Raw genomic sequence first — 21,799 nt, 5'->3', positions numbered from 1 at the left:
TAAAACTTAAGGAGTAACAGACGAAGAAGGGCTTCTTGTGTGCTTTTTATTTGGTTTTACATTTCACACGGATCTGGGCTTTAAATGCCCCAGAAAGCGATGTCGAAATAAGCAACACGCACAAAACGAAGGTACGATAGAAGCGTTCAAGAAAGGAAAACTATATCATTGCGCAAACGGAAAAGAATAAGTTAGATTGTATACAAGTAGAAAGTTGCAATCAGCAACTCCACGATATAAGCAAATTCTAATAAAAATTGTACGCTATAAGCGACGTCACAAAATATTTAAACACGACATAGCGTGCGGTTATCGAAAATGTTTCTAGAATATGTCCCAAATGAAAAACTTCTGATTAGGTAAGCCATAAACACGTCAAAATGGCAGCATAGTTTTGTAAAAATGGAAATTAAGCAAACACGACCGCGAGCTCACTACTCAAAATATTGGGCAGAAAATAAACCGAAGTTTTAGATTGAACCATCACACAAAGCATAAGACCATAAGACAGCGCCAAAAAAGAACGGTGACGAAACAGTTGATGTCGTCATGATAAAAGAAACGATGACGCCAGCCTTGACCAAAATCCTCCAAATACGCAATAATCCAAGCACATCCCTATCAGCAGCGCGATGAAGCTTATGCGAACCCTATCACGCGGCACCTAAGCATCAGCAAATATGTACACGTCCTCCAATGATCTTTCTTCACGTCACAGACCTATTACGACATCTTAACTCGGCACCTTTCTGACGTCATTCGACCACATTTCTCAGACTTAATGATATCTGTCAAGATTTTCGCCCTACTGTGACGTCTTTTTGTGGAGCGGCGCCACCCCTGAATGAAAATCACCGTTGTAGGAGCCGTAAAAGTCCCCCGCAGTAGGAGTCATGGTGGGGGTAGGAGACCCATCTTGCATATCTTCCGCCCTAAATTTAAGCGTGAGGTCCCGGGCAACGGAATTCTGGTTTTCCCCGAAATTGGCATTCGAGGACGGACCGAAATTCTCCACACCCGCCATACCTTCGACGTAATCGTTGTTATGATTATGGTTTAATGGTTGAAAAGTTGACATCAAGTTGGATATGTTGTTCGAAGGAACTGTCGGAGTTTGTACCGGCTTTGGAGCGCAATTCCGCCGAACAGAGTTGAATTTACTCGAGGGTTTCCGGCGTATCGTTGCGGTGCCGGGAGTATGAATCTGGGTGTTTATCACTAACAAACAAAAATAAATAATATTTTATTTATGTCAGGTTGTATTGTCGAAGTATAGTGATTTCCATATTCTTAATTTCTAACGACCATAGCCTTCCAGAGCTTAACTAGCTAGCTAACCGTTAGGAATGTACAATACACAGTACAATGTTCTCCTGGAAGTTTAATTGAAATAATTGTTGCGAAACCCCAACTGTTATTGACTAAATTTAACATATTAACATCAATTTCGAAAAACAAAAAATAAGCACAACTCTGGTAATAAGACTTTAATAAATGCAAAAAACACTTACTAGTTGTTTCTGGAACTCCAGCAGTCGAAGCTGGTCTTCTTTGTTGGCTATTACGCGCATGTGCGTGGCTGTTGCTATGGTGATAATTTCGAGGAAGAGTAGAGAATTTCTCATAATCGTGCCTGCCTCTGTGATGTGGTAATGCATCGTCGCCGTCATAATCAGTGTCTGGAACCCATAAACGTTCATTACAACACGTCACATCTAAGACTAAACACAACTGCGCACGTTCCAGAAAGTTCTAAACCATAGACAAAGCACAGGAAAATGTACCAACTACCAAGTAACAAACCTAACAATTACCGTGAGAAGCAATCGTGTCTTCAGAACAGGCTGGAGTGGTATTCTGGCTGCTGTAACCGCTGCTACTCGAATATTGAAGACTATTGCTACTGTTCTTTCTGCCTAATGTCATGGATGAAAACTCAGACTGTGGTCCGTAGTCTGATGGAGGTAACACCGGATTGGGAGGCATGGTAGCGTAGTTGACGTGCCCTGGATTGACGCCAGCGCTGTTGGGTTGGTGCATCTGCGGCACTGGCGGATTAGGAATTGTTCCTACGTCATCGGATAAAACTAAGAAGAAGAATAAACTTACAACTTAACGAAAAATTATTTCACAAAACTTAAACGTGGATGATGCTGAATAAATAAATAAGAAAAGTACCAATTGTTCTTGCTAAACCATATACACATAAATTATAAGTGTTTAAGCACTAAGCACAGAGTGTGATGTCACAAAGCATCAATATACTTACGTGAAGGAGGGGGCGGGGGAAAAGCGTCTTCAGTAGAACAGGAATTGTCCTGACCAATCAACGGAGGGGGTGGGAGCGGGGGTTCATCTTTGGGGGTCATGAATGAAAAGCCTGCAGGTTCAGAATTCCGGTGACGTAGTGGAGGCGCGGGATGGTCCCTGGGTACGTCGACCATGGATGATCTGTGCACAAGATAGTCGGGTTTTGGTGATAAAGGGGGTGGGGCCTGGGGTTTGCTGGGAAGAACGTTTTGTCGTGGGTCATTCACAGGGTGACTGGGAGGTACGTTGTCATAAGGACCTGAAACCACATAATGGGAATCCGATTAATTTAATCGCACTAATTACGTAACAGCTTTAATAATGTAATCAAAATTTATTTTCAACGATGTCATAGCATATTGCAAGCTGTAGGTTGACGTTGCTCTTGTCTCACCTGGTCTAGACCAATCTTTCCAAGAAAATGGCTTATTTTGACTTCTCGGTGAGACCATGAAGTCGGATGAAAGTTGCTCAGAATTGGGTCGGGAACGAATAACGGGAGAAACACCATCAGCACCATTCTGCGATATCTGGAACAAAGTGACAAAATTTCTAAACACATGCCTTTTATGGGTACAAAAAACTTAGCTAGAAAAAGTTGAGGAAAATCTTCATAATCATGATTTTAAGTTGCAAGTTAGTTGTTCACTAACCTTGTCCACTGGTGGTGGAATAGGTGGCTTCGCAAATTCATTTCCAGAGGGTATAGCTGCATTGCCGCTTGATATGAATCCCGAATCGTGAGATGAAACTGAGGACAGACGAGCTACAACGCTGCCGCCAACTGGCGCACTTTTGCATGACGTTGGGCTTCCCTGCCCGGTGGTGCTATTTCCTGTACTGTTGGTCCGCCGATGGTAATTCTGACATAAAAATTTAATTAGCTAATGGTTAGAGTTGCGCTGTTAAATTCGTACTTTTGCTGGCAATTTTATACATTATGAAGATCCAAAAATTGGTCGAAAGTTTACGCGATTGTTTTTGTACTAATCGCCTTAGAAATATAATTTCACAGATTTAAAAAAGTTCACAGAAAAGCTTCAGTTCACCGGATAATGATGATGACGAAATGACGAGGTGTGGTTGAAAGATCCACTTGAGCGAGAATCGCTGCTGTTGATACTGTTCAGGCTGCAGAGCAAAAACAAAATTCAGTTTGATTCAAATGAGCCTTACAACAAGAAAATACTGAACACAACTGCAATGCTTACGAGGTGTACCTGCACATGGATGACTTTCTGCTGTCAGTGGATGTTGGTGACGATGGAGGGCTCAGACTGTGCGTTTGAAGAAAAAAGTCCTCATTATTTGTAACTTGGGGATCCTAAAATTGACACAGAATCACTTATGTAATTTATTCAAGGCTTAACAGTTGCTTGAGTAAAGGAAGCAAAAAAGTAACCTTCTAAGACTGGAATAAACATATGTTAGTTGCAATTGTGGGATTTTTTGAAAACAAAAATTCTGACGTGTCTTACGGTAAGAGGGGATGTTGATGACTGGCTGTTGGCAGATATGAAGTCAGCAACAAGCTGATCGGTTGATGTTGGCAGTTGTTTTGGATTACGACAAAGACGGGTAATATCGGAAGTCAAGTCATGAAGGTGAGTTACTTCATTGAGCATAGAAACTTGAAGCTCCTGCAGCAGCAAATTTACATATATGATGAAAATTATGTGGAGATAATGCTAAAGTAGAGCTGAAAATTTTTACGGTAACTCTTTATTACATAACATTAAGATTTCAATCAGACTAATTTAACTCTTAAACTGTAAAGTATTTATTTTGATTTACATCCTTGCAGTAACCGAAACATAAAAATTGTGAAATAGATATGAATTAGAGTAGTAAGCTTTTAGCGAATTATAAAAGAGGGTTAAAAGATTCCGTGACATTTTATGTAACCTTTAACTTGATATTTCAAACATAATTCAAAAGTAAACATGGAACTCATCCAATTTCTTGAACAACTAATGCAACAACGATGTGGGCTGGGATATTGTGAAAACAATTACAGCAAGAAAAGATAAACGTAATGTCGACAATCGCCTGTTTTAACTGATCTCATGTCTCTGGGTAGGTATCAGATTGTAAAATTTTTGATAACCATCAACCTTCAGGCTATCACATCGTTTTATCATGTAAACTTGAGCATGTTTTTTATTTGTACAAACTTTGCCAGCAACATTCTTCAAGGAATTGAACAAGTCAGGGGAAAGAAATTCAAACCAAAGAGGACTGAGTCTCATTGTTTTGGTTTATTTTTTCTCTATTCATCTCTACTGATGAAGTGATTCCCATCAGTACACCAAGAGCAACTGCTTGTGCGTTCTGCAAACGTTTCTGTCCATGCAACGGCATTGTGACACGTACAGAAAAGCAGCATAAAAAGGTCTTTCACCCTATTTAAGTATCATGGACTTTTAAATATGCTGACTTTGGTATTAAAAACAACAATTCAGACAATTGTGCAAAACATGGGTTTGAAAGAACCACAAATGTTTTATTGTGCTTTAAATAAACACATTTTGAGTAATGGTAGAAAAACAATGTAACCCAGTCACTGTAAGACAGAACCTTGAAATAGTATCATGTATTTCATGCTTTATTGCTAAATACTTTCATGTCAGTGTCTGACTATACTGTCCCAAGTCTAACATCTTATGTAATTACCATGATCAGTTAAATATTGACAAGGAAATTGGCGACAAAAGTAAATACAACAGGTCAAACACACTAATTTCGCATTAACAGACATTAGTGATGGATAGACTTGATTGTCATTAAGATCCTGTGACTAGTTAAATGGAAAACAGTACAAACACGCCGATGCATGTTTTACAAGCAGTTTGAATCGCAGATTTCCTGCTGTTCTCAATATTAACCAATCGAAACCCAATGCTTTTGCAATAATAACACATGTACGGTACATGTACTCTTGAAATGATTCATTGAGCTGTTACGTTAAATCACTATGTTTTGCAGTTTTAGTAACCTATAGGAATGCAAAGGCACATAGTAAGTTGTTGATGAGCCTTAAACAATAGCATACCACACAAAAATCCCTTTTCGAGCAGATAAGTGAACTTTTAAAAGATGTTAACTCGTACATGTTTTTGAAAGTTTTGCATCTGAAGTAAAGTGTCTTGATAGTATTAAATAGCATGAAGACGCTTAAGAATGACTTAAGCTTATGAACTATACACTGTGTTCCAATCTACAAGTACATAAGCATATTTATTTGTCAGAAATGAACACAATATGTGATTAACATATTTTACCTACATGGACCAGCATATTTTGATATTTAATGAGCTGTAGGCTTAAGGTATGTATTTCCATAACTACACAAAAATATAAAAACATATCGCTCAACCCAAATTAATATTTATGATTCAAACATTAGTGGTTTTCTAAAGTGTACAATGCTAACAAAAACTGTGCATTCAAGCAGAAATATTTCATGATAATACTTTTGAATAATGGCACCACATCTACAATGAATACCACACAGGAACACTGTGGTAGGTATGGGTTGGCATGTTGGCACATATGTTAGCATACATATTCCATTTATTTATGCTTTGGGGAGGTAACAGTGTCATAAAAGCATATGCAAGTTGAAAACCTGTCAGTCTAACTTCAGATCTGCACTATTCAACTCCGTTAATGACTCAGCAGATTATCAGATATTGAACCGTGAATGTATACCATTGTTGAACAAGAAGCAATACAAAACCACAGCATGATCATCAAGCTGGTTGTCAAGATAATTTCACTCTGTATTTGAACATTCTATATAACGTGCTATATTTGGATTAGCTTCATCATGCAATATAGCCACATGAATATATTGGGAGCCACTACTTAACACAACTAATTTCTACGAAGTTTGTTATGTATGGTAAAGTTTAAATAGAAGTTTATTGCCCTACATTAGCCTGAAGCAGGGAACAACCAATACTAAATTTGTGCATCTATTAATGATTGGCTAAAACAAACCTACCAAAACTGGAGAAAGGCAGTTTGCAAAAAGGCATATTCTGGTTCGTTCTTCCACCAGTAAATTTCGCAATGCGGATTTCTCAGTTTCCATCAGAGTGGAGAACCGTTCGTTAACATCAAGCATCACTGAACTTAATTGCTGTTGAACATCAGTTCTGCTTCCTAAAACAATGATAAGATGACAAAATTAACAAAATATTGTAACAATAGATGATACACTACAAACATTTATTACATAGTTTATGTTAATAACAGCAAACTATCAATATAAACCAACAAATTACAACAAGTACCAGTAAGACCGTTGCTTGTATTTATATTGTTTTAATTTGCTTAAGCTACGTTTCGGTGTTAAGCAAAAATTGCTACTTGACATACTGTTCAAATTCAAGTCCTCCATTCCCCACTCTATGACAAAGTAGTAAAAAAACAAACACTTATTGAGTTTGGAACGCGAGTTCTAACTTCGCAATCTTGCATCACCAAACGGGCACCAAGTTTATAATGATTTGAATTATACACGGCATACAAAAGAAGAAATATTACACTAATTTTATTATAAAAACACTGTAAACAAGTCGTGACGTTTTAATTTCATCACATTTAAAGATTACAACATTAATTAATAAGTTATAAGAAATAAGAAAAATAATTGATGATTCACAAAAATGGTGAAATTTTTCTTGGTACATCTTTGGCCTTTCTCCAAAGCATTTTCTGTGTAATCCTTGCAATTGTTGATTTATTTGTATCTTTCTTTGATTTATTACCATGATTAAAATTTCCCCGGCTTTACATGAAAAAGGTTAAACTGTGATCAGAAACGCTTAGAAAATGAATAACGTGTGTGACGTGAATAACCACTTAAGCCACAAGACATAGAAGATGATAGAATGTTTGATGTCAAGAGCATACAGTGTAAATGAAACAAAGAATGAATGACATAGCAACGTAAATAAAAAACAGATTTGTTTCAAATTTCATGAATGAGCATTTTCTCATTATTTTAAGTTACTTTGCTAATAGTACATAACATTTTAGGAAAACACAATTTCGCCTGTTTATACTGCCAAAAATATGGTGATTCAGCATTTTTAGAAATTTGTAAAATAATCTAATAGGCCTTAAATATGAACTCTTCATGCCATCACTTGTGAAGTTGTGACTAAGTTAATATAAATGTCATTATTTTCTTCCGAAAATAAGTGGCCTCACCTTTTCGAGCTTTCTTCTGCAACCTGACACTGTCAGTGTTTCGCTTCTTAATTTCATGCATTGCTTTTTTGTAATCTACAAAAAATAAATAGAAAATTTCGATTGGCTTGTTTAATAAGCATACAAGATTACAAGCTTTTGTTTATGTTATCAGTTAGCAGATAGCAAAACACTTTACCTTTGGTGTGATCTTTTTCAAGTTGGTTGGCAACCTTCTTCCATTCTTCCAACCTGTCTTGTACCGGACACAACAAATTATCAAGCATTGAGCTAGAAAAACAAGGCAGAAATGGATTTAAAATTCAGTTTTGATGCTTGACTGTATATAAACATGTAATAAAATAACAAAAATTTATACAATCAATAAAATTTTCACATATTTACTACTTAGATACATTAGACTTATACCAGATAAAAATTTACGAAATTCAAAGTATTTTACAAGTGGTTGTATGAAAAAACTTAGTTTGTGGCGTAATGGTGGTTTCTAAATGATTGGTAGTTCACAAGTAAGTGCTACTCACTTCGTAAAATGCTTTAGTTTGTTTTCCATCATTTTCTGTCTCACGCATATCCGTGTCAAAGCGCTTCCAATATCTTTCGTTGAACCTGAAAAAGTAAGACTACGATTAATCAAGATTTTTACTAAACAATACTCTATCAATGTTGAATTACGTTATCAATGAGTTAACAAAGAGAGGTTTGAATTCAGCAAGCATAAGCAACATGTCATTGCAATGTGAAAGAGCTTTGAAAAGTGAACAAAAGCTTTGACAAACGGATTTCAAACCCCAATGCCCTCTTAAAATTTAGAAAACTCAAGATAAACTGAAGCGTTGACAAGCAATGAAAATTAAACTCGTAAAGCCGTTTAAAAGGTGAGCTGCCAAATACAAGTCCGTTAAGGTTGAATGTGAAAGTCGCAACAACTGACGCTTGACAAACACTTTTGGATTAGACATAACCCACAATAACAATGACACTGTAACTACACCGAGTAATGGGTGGGCTCGTACCCTCAAGATTGATCATATCGATTGGCTTAGCTGGCGTTGCTTTGCAGCGTGATTGACAAACTTTCTCTTTTCTCTTGCTGTCTTTCACGGTTAACTTGCACAGAGCTTAAAAACGACAACTTGAAGGAATGAAATGAGTCACCAGTAAAGCGGTTGTTAATCATAACAATGTGGTTAAACCCCTCAGTACATTGCAGATATACCGAATCGTTGTCACAATGAAACTCAACGAGATGTCAAAACACAAATTTTACGTCACGACGCTACACAACAGACAGGTTGTTTGAGGTAACTTAATTCGAAAAATTCTGACTAAAACCTCATCTCATTTTTATACTGGTTTTATATATTGTAACTTGTATTACAGAAGACCTGAAGCTAAGAGAGTTTTAGCAAACACCATAATTAAAAGACTGGGCGCAAAGAAGACGAAATAAGTATTAAACATATGGTGGAAAGGATCGAAGAAATTTGACGGTGACATACAAGAAACTTACCCAATTTACAATCACACAGAAAAAGCAAGAAGCAGAGTGCTTCGCTTTTGTTAAAAGATGCCAGATCCCGAAGATCCCTTCTTATAATACAAGGGGATCGTTAAGCAACGCGATGTACGGGAATTGTCGATAATGTCACGCAAAAATCGAGTCTCCAAAATCGACAGAGCGCGCCCTTCCCCCGGGAAAGTTATAAGTTTAGAAAAATTATAGTGACCAAACGTCGCGGCAAATTGGTTGATATTGATTGCTTGCCAACATGACGTAATAATACCCAAGTGTGATGTACAACAACATATGCTTGCTGTCGTCAAAACTTCATAAGAGAAGATATCAACCGTTGCTGTAGCAGTGTAGCCGAATGCAAGTCGCCCGACTCCCAACTTTCAGCATCGTGAGAAAATTTCTGTTTGACACTGATTGATGTTGAAATGTGTTGTTAACGAGCTTGAAACGGAGTCAATAAATGTAAGGATAATTTCTTCCGCCCCTTTACGGCAGGAAGCCTTTACTCGCGTTCTCACCGTATACCGGGTGCATAACGACCTTGCGAACGTGGATTAAGTCACAAAAGCAGTGGCGTAAATGATAACGTTCACTTATTTTAAGCCAGCGCCAAATATAAACTACCTTTGTGTGAAAGCTGCTTTAGACGTAATAATATTACAAAATACTCATTAATGCTTGGCTCGAGGCGCAACTGGTGCCGGGACCGATAACACAGACACAACGAGCACCTTGAAAGTTATCCTGCGCAATCAAAACCAGGATACCTGGAATTGTGCAGCGCCGAAGTGCAGCACTAACGAATGGGCGGCGGACCAACCATTAAGCATATGTTGTGCGGCCGACTACACGTCCTAACAAAGATAACGAAAATTTTTCCACATATTCCAGAAATTTGGAATTAGAAATGGACAGCAAGGGGTACATAAATTTACGCGCCCTGGGTTATTGTAATAAAGGCGGTAACACGAGGAACATTTCGATTTTAGAACACTTTAAACGGAATCATTTTGATTCGAAATAATGGTCAAAACTGAACCTGTGGAAATTCCTTATTGCCAACACGGGCATAACTAGCTATGGCTGCGACACTTTGTAAAATCACGTGGAAACAAAACATGTCCAAAGGGATGCGGAAAGTGTTGAAATTAGGATACTGACCTGCAACATGATGATGTCATAGAGGTTATGTAAATGTTATCGTTACACAAACTCGATGCACTCGGACACGAGTTTGTTGCTGATCTGGATTCAATTTCCTAAATTGGCCGATACAGGCTCCAGGTTTTTAACCTCACAGCAAAACATCCAAATAAGCGAAAGGCAATTAAGGCTGTTGTCACCCTGTCTCAAAACGTAACATCCCTTTATACCAGAGTGGCCAAACTAGGCCAGAACGTCTGACCACGTCCGGTGACCACTGTTTTGATAAAAAGGCGAGACACTCTGCAGCAACCAACGGTAAAAGCCATTGTGGTAAAAGGATGTCGCTAAAAGGGCGAGCATTACCAGATGGGTGACATGACATCCTGGTAGTTGTTTTAAGGATGTTTGCTTTGTACTATTTAAGGGGCGCAGCCATGGCCTGAAAAGGCGGCGGAGCGTATTCTTTACAAACCACCTTCTTCTATCCGGATTAAGCAAATGGCAAGAACTACCAGAAAGATGAGGTCACGCTTTGACTCGAGAATTTTATCAGTTCCAAGAACATCGCCAAATCCACGAAAACATAAACATCCAAAAATCATTCTATATTCTACAGCAGGGGTGGGCAAACTACGGCCCGCGGGCCGCATGCGGCCCGCGGGTCCATTTTCTGCGGCCCGCCGGCACTTGCAGAAACTCCTACTCATCACTTATTGTTTCAATTAAACAGGTTACCTGACAAAATATTATTCCCTTTACGAGTGTGTTTTTCTCTTCACTTTCAGTGCGTAAACACACACACGTCAGTCGCGCATGTATTGCAACATACACTTCTCACGCATTGCTTGATTCAATTGTTTGATCATAAAATACAATTACGGTAGCGACTACCGTAGGCCTACCGAAATACCGTAAGGCGTCAGTCGCGCATGTATTGCAACATACACTTCTCACGCATTGCTTGATTCAATTGTTTGATCATAAAATACAATTACGGTAGCGGCTACCGTAAGCCTACCGTAACCGTAAAACTGTGAACAGTTGCACAAGTCTCATTAAATTTTGTGATGATGATTGCATAGATTTAAACGTAACTGAGTGTGAAATACAAAAATTGTGTTTAATATGAATATGCGTTTATTTACACACCGGGTAAATTTTCCTACTTTGTAATGAAAATGTGCGGCCCGCCGGCTGCAACATTTTTTCAAATGTGGCCCTCAGTACAAAAAGTTTGCCCACCCCTGTTCTACAGAATACCCTGACGAAGCGTGTTTCCTATGATATTTTTAATGAAAAACTTCATTAAGAAACACTTTTGTTTGATATCTAAGCATTGTTACGTAATAAAGACCATTGTTATGACAGTGGCGAGTAAACAAGCGAACAATGTACAGTGAATGTCGCGGGCAAGAAAACCTTGTTCAACCCGGTTGTACAGACAAAACACTTCAAGAAAAACATGTCATATTGGTCTCAGCGGTTCATTTCTGTCAGAATGTCAGGCCACGATCCGACAGCCGATTTTCACTCGTCGGAACAAGCGGTAAAGAGTCGACGGTCGAAAAATGACACCATAGAAAACGTGTTATCGTCGCCTTATAAGGTTGGCAACGAGACAGGCGACAAATTTGAAGAATTTCGTTAGTTTTGGGCAATGGAGAATTATTTCCCTGGGTTGCAGCGAAATTCGCCCATTGGGGAAGCCATTAAAAGCCGATCCGATCCTTCAAACCAAGGTTGTTGCGCATTGGTGAAGGCGCAATTACATGCGCGATCGTTTCCCAGACACAACAAAAACCATTGTTGACATCACTATTATCACAGGTGTTGTCGGCACGAGACAACATGATCTACGACTTTTAAAACAAACAACTCCGAACTAGTTGCCCAAGGAGAAGACGGCAGACTCTATACGTCATCTTTTAAAAAACTTCTGCAAACAAATTTTCAACGAAGTCGCTGCCCGTCAATCAAAGTCGATTAGTGCCGGTTGCGACAGGAGAATCTGAACATTTGTGCCGTTGAAACTGGATGCTGAATTCGTGACGAAGGTCACTACCTTCGCAGCAGGCGTATTTTGAGTGCATAAAAGGTTTTCGTGTGAGAAGTTGCTTTATTTAAGAATTGCTGCAGGAGCCGAAAATGCAATGCGGAAACCTGAAGTGACGCGCTCACGTTTCGGTTTTGAAGAACTAGATCATCGTTATAAACAAACACAAGTAATAACCTACTTATAAAAGCATCTACCGTATGCAATTAAATGTACAGTATTTCTAATTTTTAAATAGGTTATGTATAATCAAAATTAACTATCTTAAAAAATACATACAAAATGAATGCAAAAAAATATATAAAAATGTATGAATCCACCGCTAAGGATGAAAACTTCAGATGTTTGACCCATGAAGTCGAAAGCCATGCACTTTCCGCTCCGGTTGTCAACATCTCCACTGCAACGCAAAGCCATCTCTGTTTGAATCAAATTGACCGTGACTAAGGTAAAGCAGAAATACATGGCTTCGAAAAGTCAAACCGTGGGTTTCTATTGCAAACTGAACACGAGTCATGTTCCTTTAGCATTTGATAGTCTGCAATTTTCTGGCAATTGGAATGAGCTTTTGTGTTGGCGACACTCGGTCAGATTTCGAAATTTTGGATAAAGTATATAATGTTTAAATAAACGCAAGAAACAAAATTTATACAACTAATGAAACACAACTATTGATAGACAAATCAATGAAAGATTTTACAATAAGACACTTATATACATGGCCAAAACTCAATAGATGACGGAATTATTGCTCTAATTAAATGCAACCATTCCACACCTGCAGTGCTGCAATATTTATTTTCCGTCAGCTTTTCTAAGGACACCGAATAATTTTACACACACGAAATGCAAATACACAAACCCGGCTCATTTAAATTAGACCGAGTTACTAAAACATTTTTGTAAAAATAATGTTTTTCACTCACTGTTTTATCGTAATTTTGTAAAAGAATCTAAAGTTGTATAGAAGAAATTCGTTGTTTCAAAAAGTCTTGAACTTTGACTGAATTATATTAAAGAAAATATCATATAGTGGATGACAACTCGGGCTTCAACGTATGATCCCGAACCAAGCGCGAACAAAGAATGTCTTCAGGTCGGCTACTGTGAACGACAATACTGTTTTTGACACAATTGACTGCTCTCAGACCATAAAACAAAATATAAGCTATAAAGTGCAACCATGCTCAATGTAAAGAGCTCAATTTAGTGGTTGGAATTGCTTGGAGCTGGCTTTGGTAATTACAGTGAGACCTCGTTAATCCGGACCACTTCGTTTCGTCAAAAAATGTCGGTTTAGCGGGGTATCCGGATTATTGGAAAGTAAAAAATCAATCAATCTTGCAAATGCAGCACCGTGTTCAAAACGCAGTATGCACCTTACTCCAATTCTAAGTACCGAGTTTCTGGCTGGACAGCAACTAAAATAAAATTATATTTTTTGTATGATCCGACCCAGTGTCGAACCCCAGAACCACCGTATTAAACACGAATGCTCTAAGCCAGAAGTGACGAACATGCGGCCGCAAATCGGTTTGACAACCGCTCTTGCATGGCGAAGCATTCCGGTGGGACCAGCAGTCTAGAACTTTCTTAGGCCTGTTTCCAATTTTTGCGCAATGCGATATCAAAAGCTGATAGCACGATTGAGTCGCAGCAGTATGTCTTCAATAGATTGCCGCACTCAACCTACGTAATGTACGTATTTTTTTGCGACCGCGGAAGCGTTGTTTGTTAGTGTTGATGAACAATTTATTTTTTCGTTTCTAAAATACTGTACAGTATTTCATAGTATGACTAAAAAGCTGTGCGACTTACTCAGCTGTAACTGACAAAGTGGCTTGCCACAACGAATAGGACCGTCACCGCTGCTACAACGTCATTATGCAACGCAACGTAATTATGCGTAGATAATAATCGGCAATTGTTTCGTCAACAAACTAACATACTGTATTAGGACAATCGTGAATCATTTTCGCTTAACTGTTAATAATCCGGTTTATCGGATTTTATTGCTATTGATTTAGCACATTTGTTCCAAAACTTTTGTGTCGGAGTCGGACAGCGGGGTTTCCGGATTAAAGGGGTAAAATGCATAGGAAGAAATCCGTTCCCGGCAGTTTTGTGTCGGATAGCGGGGATTCCGGTTCATTGGGGTCCGGATTAACGAGGTCCCACTGTATTTACAATACAGATTTATCATTGCATAGGGTCAAATCTTGAATCGGGCTGAGCCTGAGTGCCGAAGACGCCACATAAAACTGTTTTACTTTAATTTGACTGAGGTATTAATGCCATGTATGAGACCGCAAATAGCACTACGGCGCAAAAGAAGAAAACTGGTGTCTGATAAAATAATATTCAATGTTAGATGAAAAAAGAAATAACGTCAAACAGATAATAGTCGTGAGACATGCAGGACCTTAACACAATGATGTATATCATATTACAAAGCCTTCACAAAATGTTAACACAATATTGTTAGGTCATCAGAAGTGAAATGGTGGCGTCACAATGGTTCAGCGGGTCAAACACGAAACATTGGTTGTAACGAATTGTTGGGTTAAGAAATACTTTTACACGCGGCTATATGTGAGAGTTTTTGTTTTGATACAATAATTGAGTGAGTTGCTAATTATATCGTAACAGAGAAGCACGTTACGGCGGAAAACGGACAACTCCATTGATTACAAGAAACTGAATTTGGCAGATGTGATGGACATCGACGGAAACAATAACTTATAATTCAAGGTGCGGCAAAACCCTGGAACCCAAAAAGTGCTTTACCTCAAAATCTGAAAAGTGAAAATCTTACTACGTATTATTTCGTAGGAACAAAGTAGGCAAGCAGCGAACAATTGAAGTTGCATGATACGAGGCGAACGGTTGTTCTTTCCTCACGAAGGGGTATTACGAGTCGTAATTTACGACGTCATATGGACAGCTACTTCCCATCAAGCACACAAGCTTTTCTGTGTGTCTGAAGCATACAGCAGCCAAGATTGGAAACAGCGGCGCCAAATTACACAAGCAAATTGGGTAGTTTGCCTTATTATTATTACAATGGGAAAATCACCATGTGATGGTCTGTCGGCCTTTCGTTGTATTGGTGCAATTTTTCTTGTCACGATAACTTCAACCTAACATCAAAACAATACGGTACCACACAAATGCATTTGCCCAACAATAACGTCATTTAGAAATAGCAAGCCGGTATGCGATCAATATTTCATTCGAAGCAGCGTGGTATTGTAATCCAACTAAGCCCAGATAATACGTAGTTGGGAAAACGAAAAATACAGTGAACGAGATACGAATAACCGATTACAACTATGAAATCTAGTTGGTAACAATGGGCACTAGAACCATGGAATAGAAAGTTATCGCCTAATTCAGTCACCAACAAAAATGAGTTTTTTTTCAAGGCTTGCATTCAAGCCCACTTGACAGCTCTTACTCGGGTACGTTGAAGTTTAGCTAAAAACCTGTTTAACCAATCAACTGCACGACGAGGTTCATTTGAGCAACCGAGCGTGAAAGGTCAACGAACCGTGACTCAAAACAGCACAAAGGTCGAAACTTGCAGTAAATGCGCTCATAACTTTAGGCTGTAAGTTCTTGGGTAACTGTGGTTTGCAATATCGCTGACAGGACTCAATCGCGATCGATTTCCAATGTACATCACACAGTAAACCAAATTTGAATGATATATCAACACCAGTCATAGTACACCATACTGATAACCGCGCAGTCGCTAATTGGCAATTCCCTATTTGGATGCGTGAATACATCCCAGCGCAAATTTCCAGATTTTTTCATTTCGTTGAAAAATATCGACGTAAGTGCTGCGCTTATCGGTTTAATTAACACTTACATAGCAAGGAACAGCGCTAAGCAACGTTACACTATGCCGTCTGGGGATTGTCTTGGTGCAGTTGCGCTTTTGACGTGGCAGATCGACTTTAGCGGAAAAGAAAGCACAAGAGGTTGGGTTTTAAATCCGATCCACATGTCACCGTTATGTTTACATGACAATATTATATCCTTTAGCTGTACAATGTACACACCCTACCAACAGAAATACAATTCGTACAACTACTGTCGCACCCAGCTGGCTATGCAAATAGAAAAGATCTTCGTATGTTTTCAGTGAATTCGAATCAAATCTTACTTTGTGTTTTTGAAGTCATTACTTGTACCTGGGACATCAGCCAAAATAGCCCATTAAACTATAAAATAAACTTTTACTTCCTTATACGCAAATAGCAATTGCACCCGGTGATGTGACCAACAGTTTTACGACTTCAACAAACAGAGTGGTGCTATTGGGGCTTGTAGCGAAAGACAACTTGCGGATGATCATAAATTTCGCAATGGAAGTGGCATCACGATTCATGACTAATGACGTAGGAACTTGGCCAAGCCAGTAGTTGGTGATATATAGGACGATACGTCATATATCAAGCTTACGTCGGTTATGTACATTTCATGGCTTCAATGGACCACTGTTTTATAATAGTATACGTAACAGATTATTAAATCTAGTAGAAAAAACAAAATCGCAGAAAGAAGTACATGATTTGGAAGCTTAATTCAACTCTGTGTCTCAAAGAAAAACAGCACGAGTTAACATTGTGTGGATGTATCGAATTACACGATGTTCACAAGCGTAACAAAGACAGTAAATAAGCCTTTAAGACCCACTTCAAATCAGTTCTAAAGCATTTGGGCGTTCGGCCAATTAAAAACTTCCTTCTAAAAATAAAGCCTCGCCGGTGTGCAGCGTTGTACAGTAAGCCAACTGCTTGCTCGTTTGAAAAGTTGAAACTACCGCGCGCAAGTAGCGGTAAGTTTAAAATTTATTATTTTCAAATTCACCGATTTGTCATTGAGGTGGGCTTAACGAGTTTTCGATGACTCCGTTCTAAATGAATTGCGTGGGCATCGAAAAGTGCGACAAGTCATTCAATAAAAAGTCATGACGACAAATCCATTTCTACTGAAGTAGACCACTCCAGTGAGGAGAATTTAGTTCTAGGGTGGGCCTAAGGATGTACGGGGATTTTATTTAAATATACACAAAGAAATAAAATGATTGATGTTAAATAAATTTTCGTCATGAAACGTACAAAATCATCGTCTGAATTGACATCAAAATCCGAATAAGGAAGGATTTCTGAATGTTTAACTGGTCGAACCGAACAATTAGACTTCTCATAATAGAAATTGTTAGTTAATAAACAGCCCTTATTCAAGGCTGTTTGTGAAAGCCTTAGTTGGGGGCGGAACAAACAAGATCAATATTCTTAAGTGTGGACGACATTCATTGTGACGTATAACGTACATTGAAAGGGGGCAACGAACAAAAAACGACTGTCGTTTCAACACATCAAATGGACCAAATTCAACCACTGGAAATAATTACACTCAAAAACATTCATCAAACGCTGTGTACGACGATCAGCGCATTTTATGACAGCACTAAAAGTCAATCGGTGTTATCGGGCAATTATCACCCGGTTGCAACACCTCGCACGTTCGGCACGTTGTCACCTTGAGAGGTGGGTGATAAATCGAGGCTTTGGTAAACTTTCCTTGCGATTTAGCAGCATGAACAAGGTGACATTAACACGAACAGCAATTGTTTCTATGCTGCTAATTTTTGCGATTTTTCACCGTGTTTTGTTTAACACCCATTTTCGTGCAGGAGAAGCTATTCGTCACGTTTTAATGATGCCTTGACTTGGAAGAATCCAAACTTTCGTCTGGCGCAAATTAAAAAATGTAAATGGAGTACGAGCGCTCCAAACATTTGTTAAATAACAGCTGAACGTTTCAGGTTGTCGTTGAGTACAATCCAATTATTTTGCCGAGAACAGCGCATACCGGAACCTTTTAGACATAATATATGGATCGTGAGATGCTGTTTGGGAAGAAGCAAACCAACGACGACATGTGTGTTGTTATATTAGTTGCAGCTTGCGCGGTTAGACTAGAGTCACTAGAGTAACTTTCAAGCAGACGAATGTTAAGTTTTGTACGGACCATACATGTGCGGCACCAAACAAAACAAATCAAGACACAAACTTTCAAACTAATTTAGTCTTCTTCAACGATAAACCACCGATAAACTTCAAAGACGTCCTATTATCAGACCAATAAACAGTACATGAAAAAACTTAATCCCCTTTATACATGTCATTAAAAAAATTAGGTATACAAATCATAAGACTAGTAAGAGCTTGTTAAAAGTTGTTAAATAAAGACATAGGCTGCAATGTGAATAGCATGAATGTAATAGGTTTCTAATAAATTATTTAGTGATAACTGATAAGAAATACGATTATATTTTTCGTAGCATCACACTGTACACACAAACACGCAGTGTGGTTTATAGTATTTCTACACAAGTTGTTCAACATGGAAAGATTCAAATATACATCTTTTGAGCCCAAGCTAGCTTTTCTAATTAATTTTAAGTTTGAAGTAAGCATGTTACTAGGCGCTAATCCTCTTAAGACTGCCCTTGTCATTAGGAAGAATAGGTCAATCGCTTCACTGAATACATCCTATGTACAGCGCTTGCACACATCGCAAATGTCATTACAACTAACAATATGATTTTACAACTAACAATATGATTTTACACCTCACTGAACCAGAACCTAATTAAAACAAGAAAACTCTTATGATATTATGAAACCAGATTACGAAAAAAATTTTTAAGGAAACTTACTGATATTTTTATTGTGATAAAATTATTGCATACTGAATATTTATTAGTCTATGAAGAATGCTCTCGCTTGCAATTCATGAGACAATTACAGTTATGAAAATTTACCTTTGGTATTGGTGGCTACATCAGCAATTTTCTGTATTGACTCAACAAAAGCAGACACAGCAACTGTTGTGGATCTGCAAGGCACAAAATTTGACTAAAAAGCAAGGTCAAGTAGCAATGATATATATCACATATATATATATATATACCTACAGTATAAGCAGACAGATGGCAGTGAACCATTTTCAAAATTAGTCTTCAAAAACATTCAAATTTGCACCAAACACAAGAACATTACAGATAATTGTGGTTAGAAAAGTCAAAAATTTAATATCATCTTACTTCAGCAAGGAATGCAACTTGGTCCCTTTGCTGACAAAATCTTCCCACACAGGAGAACTTCCCTGTAATAATAAAATTCCATTATGCAGGAGAATTCCTATTTGCTACGAAAAAGGAACAGAAGCAAAATCAAATAAAATTAATGCTGTATTGAGAATGTTTCTAAATGGAAAGAAAACGTTTGCTCATCATGTTAAAAAATATTCTGGCTGTTTAATTCATTCTTCGATAAATGATGCAATTTTGTTTACTAAAACGTTTGATAAATGCTAAAATATATTAATGTATAAAACATATATTATGTGCCTCTATAGACATAATCCTGTAATAGTACCACAATCACAGTGACATGGAACTGAATCAATACACTGATGTCTTACAACTAATGCAATAGGGATAGTAATGTAGGGCAGAGCTTCTCAAACTATGGGTCACGACCTCAAACGGGGTCGTAAAATGTAATTTTGGGGTTGTGAAACAAATTCAACTTCTATCAATTGAATTTTTTGTTAATTTTTTATTCGCTATACTGTTTCCATCATGTGGTTCTTTTATTACTGCGCAGTTGCTTTCGTGAATTGTGTATAATACATTTGAATGGTTTCGCCATAGACAAAAATGCCACTTGAAATTTGTGATGGGTGGTTTATAGCTTTAATATCGATAACGTGTATGGGCTAAGGCCACCAATCAAGGAGTCGTATAGAATATCTTTTTTTAAATGGCGTGGCAGAACAAAAAAGTTTGTGAAGCCCTGATGTAGGGTACATAAATTTTCTATAAGCTTGTCTTGCTATGCATGCTAAGTTGTTTTCAATGGAATGCAAGCTGGTGATGGCATATTTATCCGACAGTAAAGCAAGGCAGACCATTACCATCTAATGTTTTATAGAACATACATTAAGTATGCACTATATATATATATAACAAATATTTGTGGTTAAAGCACCAGCAACATTTAAATTGAGTTAAAATAAAACATGAGACTACCAAACTGCAGCCACGTGGCACAAAGGAAGTCGAAATATGAAACTGTGTTTCCCCGTATTGCCATTTATCTTTCTCAAACAGTTAACCAATGAGTCAATAGCATATGCTACCATTGTACAACAACTATATACAGTAAATGAAATAAAAAACTTGCATACAGCATGTATACCTATAATTTTAGCATAGTTTAATGAAAAAGAAGTAGTCATCCAGTTTATCGGCAAAAATTGAATATATATTTTGAGCATGTTTTCTTTTTTGAATCCAAACATTCATTAAAAATTCATTGAAACCAACCTGAAAACTATCACACATATACTCACTTCAACGTAACCCTAATGTATCACCTAAACTAAGTTGAAACCATTAATAACAAAAATTATGCAGCTGTTTGCAGAGATCATATTGTAATTTTTTCCAATCGCCTATATCAAACAATCCAATCTGCCAGTGAAATAATCGCTTTATAAAAAAATTACTGTTTTACAAAGTACAGTAAATCATGTAATGTGACCGACATCAGAGTATGGCAGTTTTTCATGAGAAATCACGTGTGCAAAGATGCAAGTTTTGGCATGATGGCATGCACCGAGGGCTCAATTCTTTGTTTATTTTTTATAAATTAGTGTTCAAACAATCAGCTTTTCTTTATTTGTTCATTATAAATATATCGGAAGACAAAAAAAAAAATTGGATTGTACGTTGATCAATTTCCTGCGTGCAGGTGCCACATTTTTCACTATGGGTAATGTGCAGCATGCTGATCGTTATTCTTAATTAGTTATAATGGGTAGAGGTCTTATATACAATATATAGAAAGGCAATAAATCCATTGAAATAAATAGTCTACACTGATAAATAAGCTGATGATGCCTCTTCAAACCTTTAAATCCGTGACAATGTTCTGAAAGAGTGTTCCTAATAATGCACATTCTTTTTCTACATCCATTTTCAAAAACTTCCTATATTTTCAAATGTATAATAAATCCACAGAATCCAGATAGGCCTCCTTCATTCAAATACTCACAAAAATGTATCTGTCATTTGTATATATTGCAGTATTGCAAGTCTATTCTAACACAACAGTAAACTGAAAAAAATTATGGTATATTTACTGGTAATACTTATAGTTGGTTACTGTTCCCTTTAGTTGTAATATCTTTTAAAACCTAAGAGTAACGGACCAAAACGCAGCTAAATCCCTCACTTGTTTACCTTAAAAGCTTTATATAACCTCGTACAACGTGCCAACACTACAAGCCATGCAGATTTTAAGAATGTCAACACTACTACAAAGATGCGATAATGTACAGTTCTGGAAGAGTAATCGCTCGCATATCGTCGTAAACAGCATCGTATCGACTGACTGACGTTTCATCGCGCTCAAGCGGCTCAACTCGCAACGCATGACCAAACCTTCCGCATAAACGCTTATAGC

At 37.7% G+C, this 21,799-nt stretch overlaps 1 protein-coding gene across 1 annotated transcript; it reads right to left on the bottom strand.

The window, feature by feature from the left end:
* Window positions 1-29: 29 nt before the first annotated feature.
* LOC143466257 (protein MTSS 1-like) lies at window positions 30-21,469 on the bottom strand. Its single transcript, XM_076964914.1, has 16 exons — window positions 21,245-21,469; window positions 19,372-19,433; window positions 19,090-19,163; window positions 8,055-8,139; window positions 7,709-7,800; window positions 7,531-7,605; window positions 6,317-6,477; window positions 3,789-3,950; window positions 3,531-3,634; window positions 3,360-3,441; window positions 2,964-3,173; window positions 2,705-2,840; window positions 2,270-2,569; window positions 1,815-2,087; window positions 1,512-1,679; window positions 30-1,218 (listed from the first exon to the last, which is right to left on the bottom strand). Exons 1-16 carry the CDS (start codon window positions 21,308-21,310, stop codon window positions 806-808), a joined length of 2,463 nt encoding a protein of 820 aa, XP_076821029.1. The 5' UTR covers window positions 21,311-21,469; the 3' UTR covers window positions 30-805.
* Window positions 21,470-21,799: the final 330 nt, after the last annotated feature.

The sequence above is a fragment of the Clavelina lepadiformis genome, chromosome 7 (genome assembly GCF_947623445.1).
Source record: "Clavelina lepadiformis chromosome 7, kaClaLepa1.1, whole genome shotgun sequence".
In the NCBI taxonomy this organism is placed as follows: domain Eukaryota; kingdom Metazoa; phylum Chordata; class Ascidiacea; order Aplousobranchia; family Clavelinidae; genus Clavelina; species Clavelina lepadiformis.
The sequence above is the reverse complement of the archived record's forward strand: the minus strand, read 5'-3'. Positions and strand labels throughout refer to the sequence as shown.

Coding starts and splice junctions, on each gene's coding strand:
- LOC143466257 (XM_076964914.1), bottom strand. CDS start 21,310: ATGGATGTAGAAAAAGAATGTGCATTATTAGGAACACTCTTTCAGAAC. Junction 19,164..19,371: donor AAGTTGCATTCCTTGCTGAA/GTAAGATGATAT, acceptor TGTGCCTTGCAG/ATCCACAACAGTTGCTGTGT. Junction 1,680..1,814: donor AGACACGATTGCTTCTCACG/GTAATTGTTAGG, acceptor TATGGGTTCCAG/ACACTGATTATGACGGCGAC.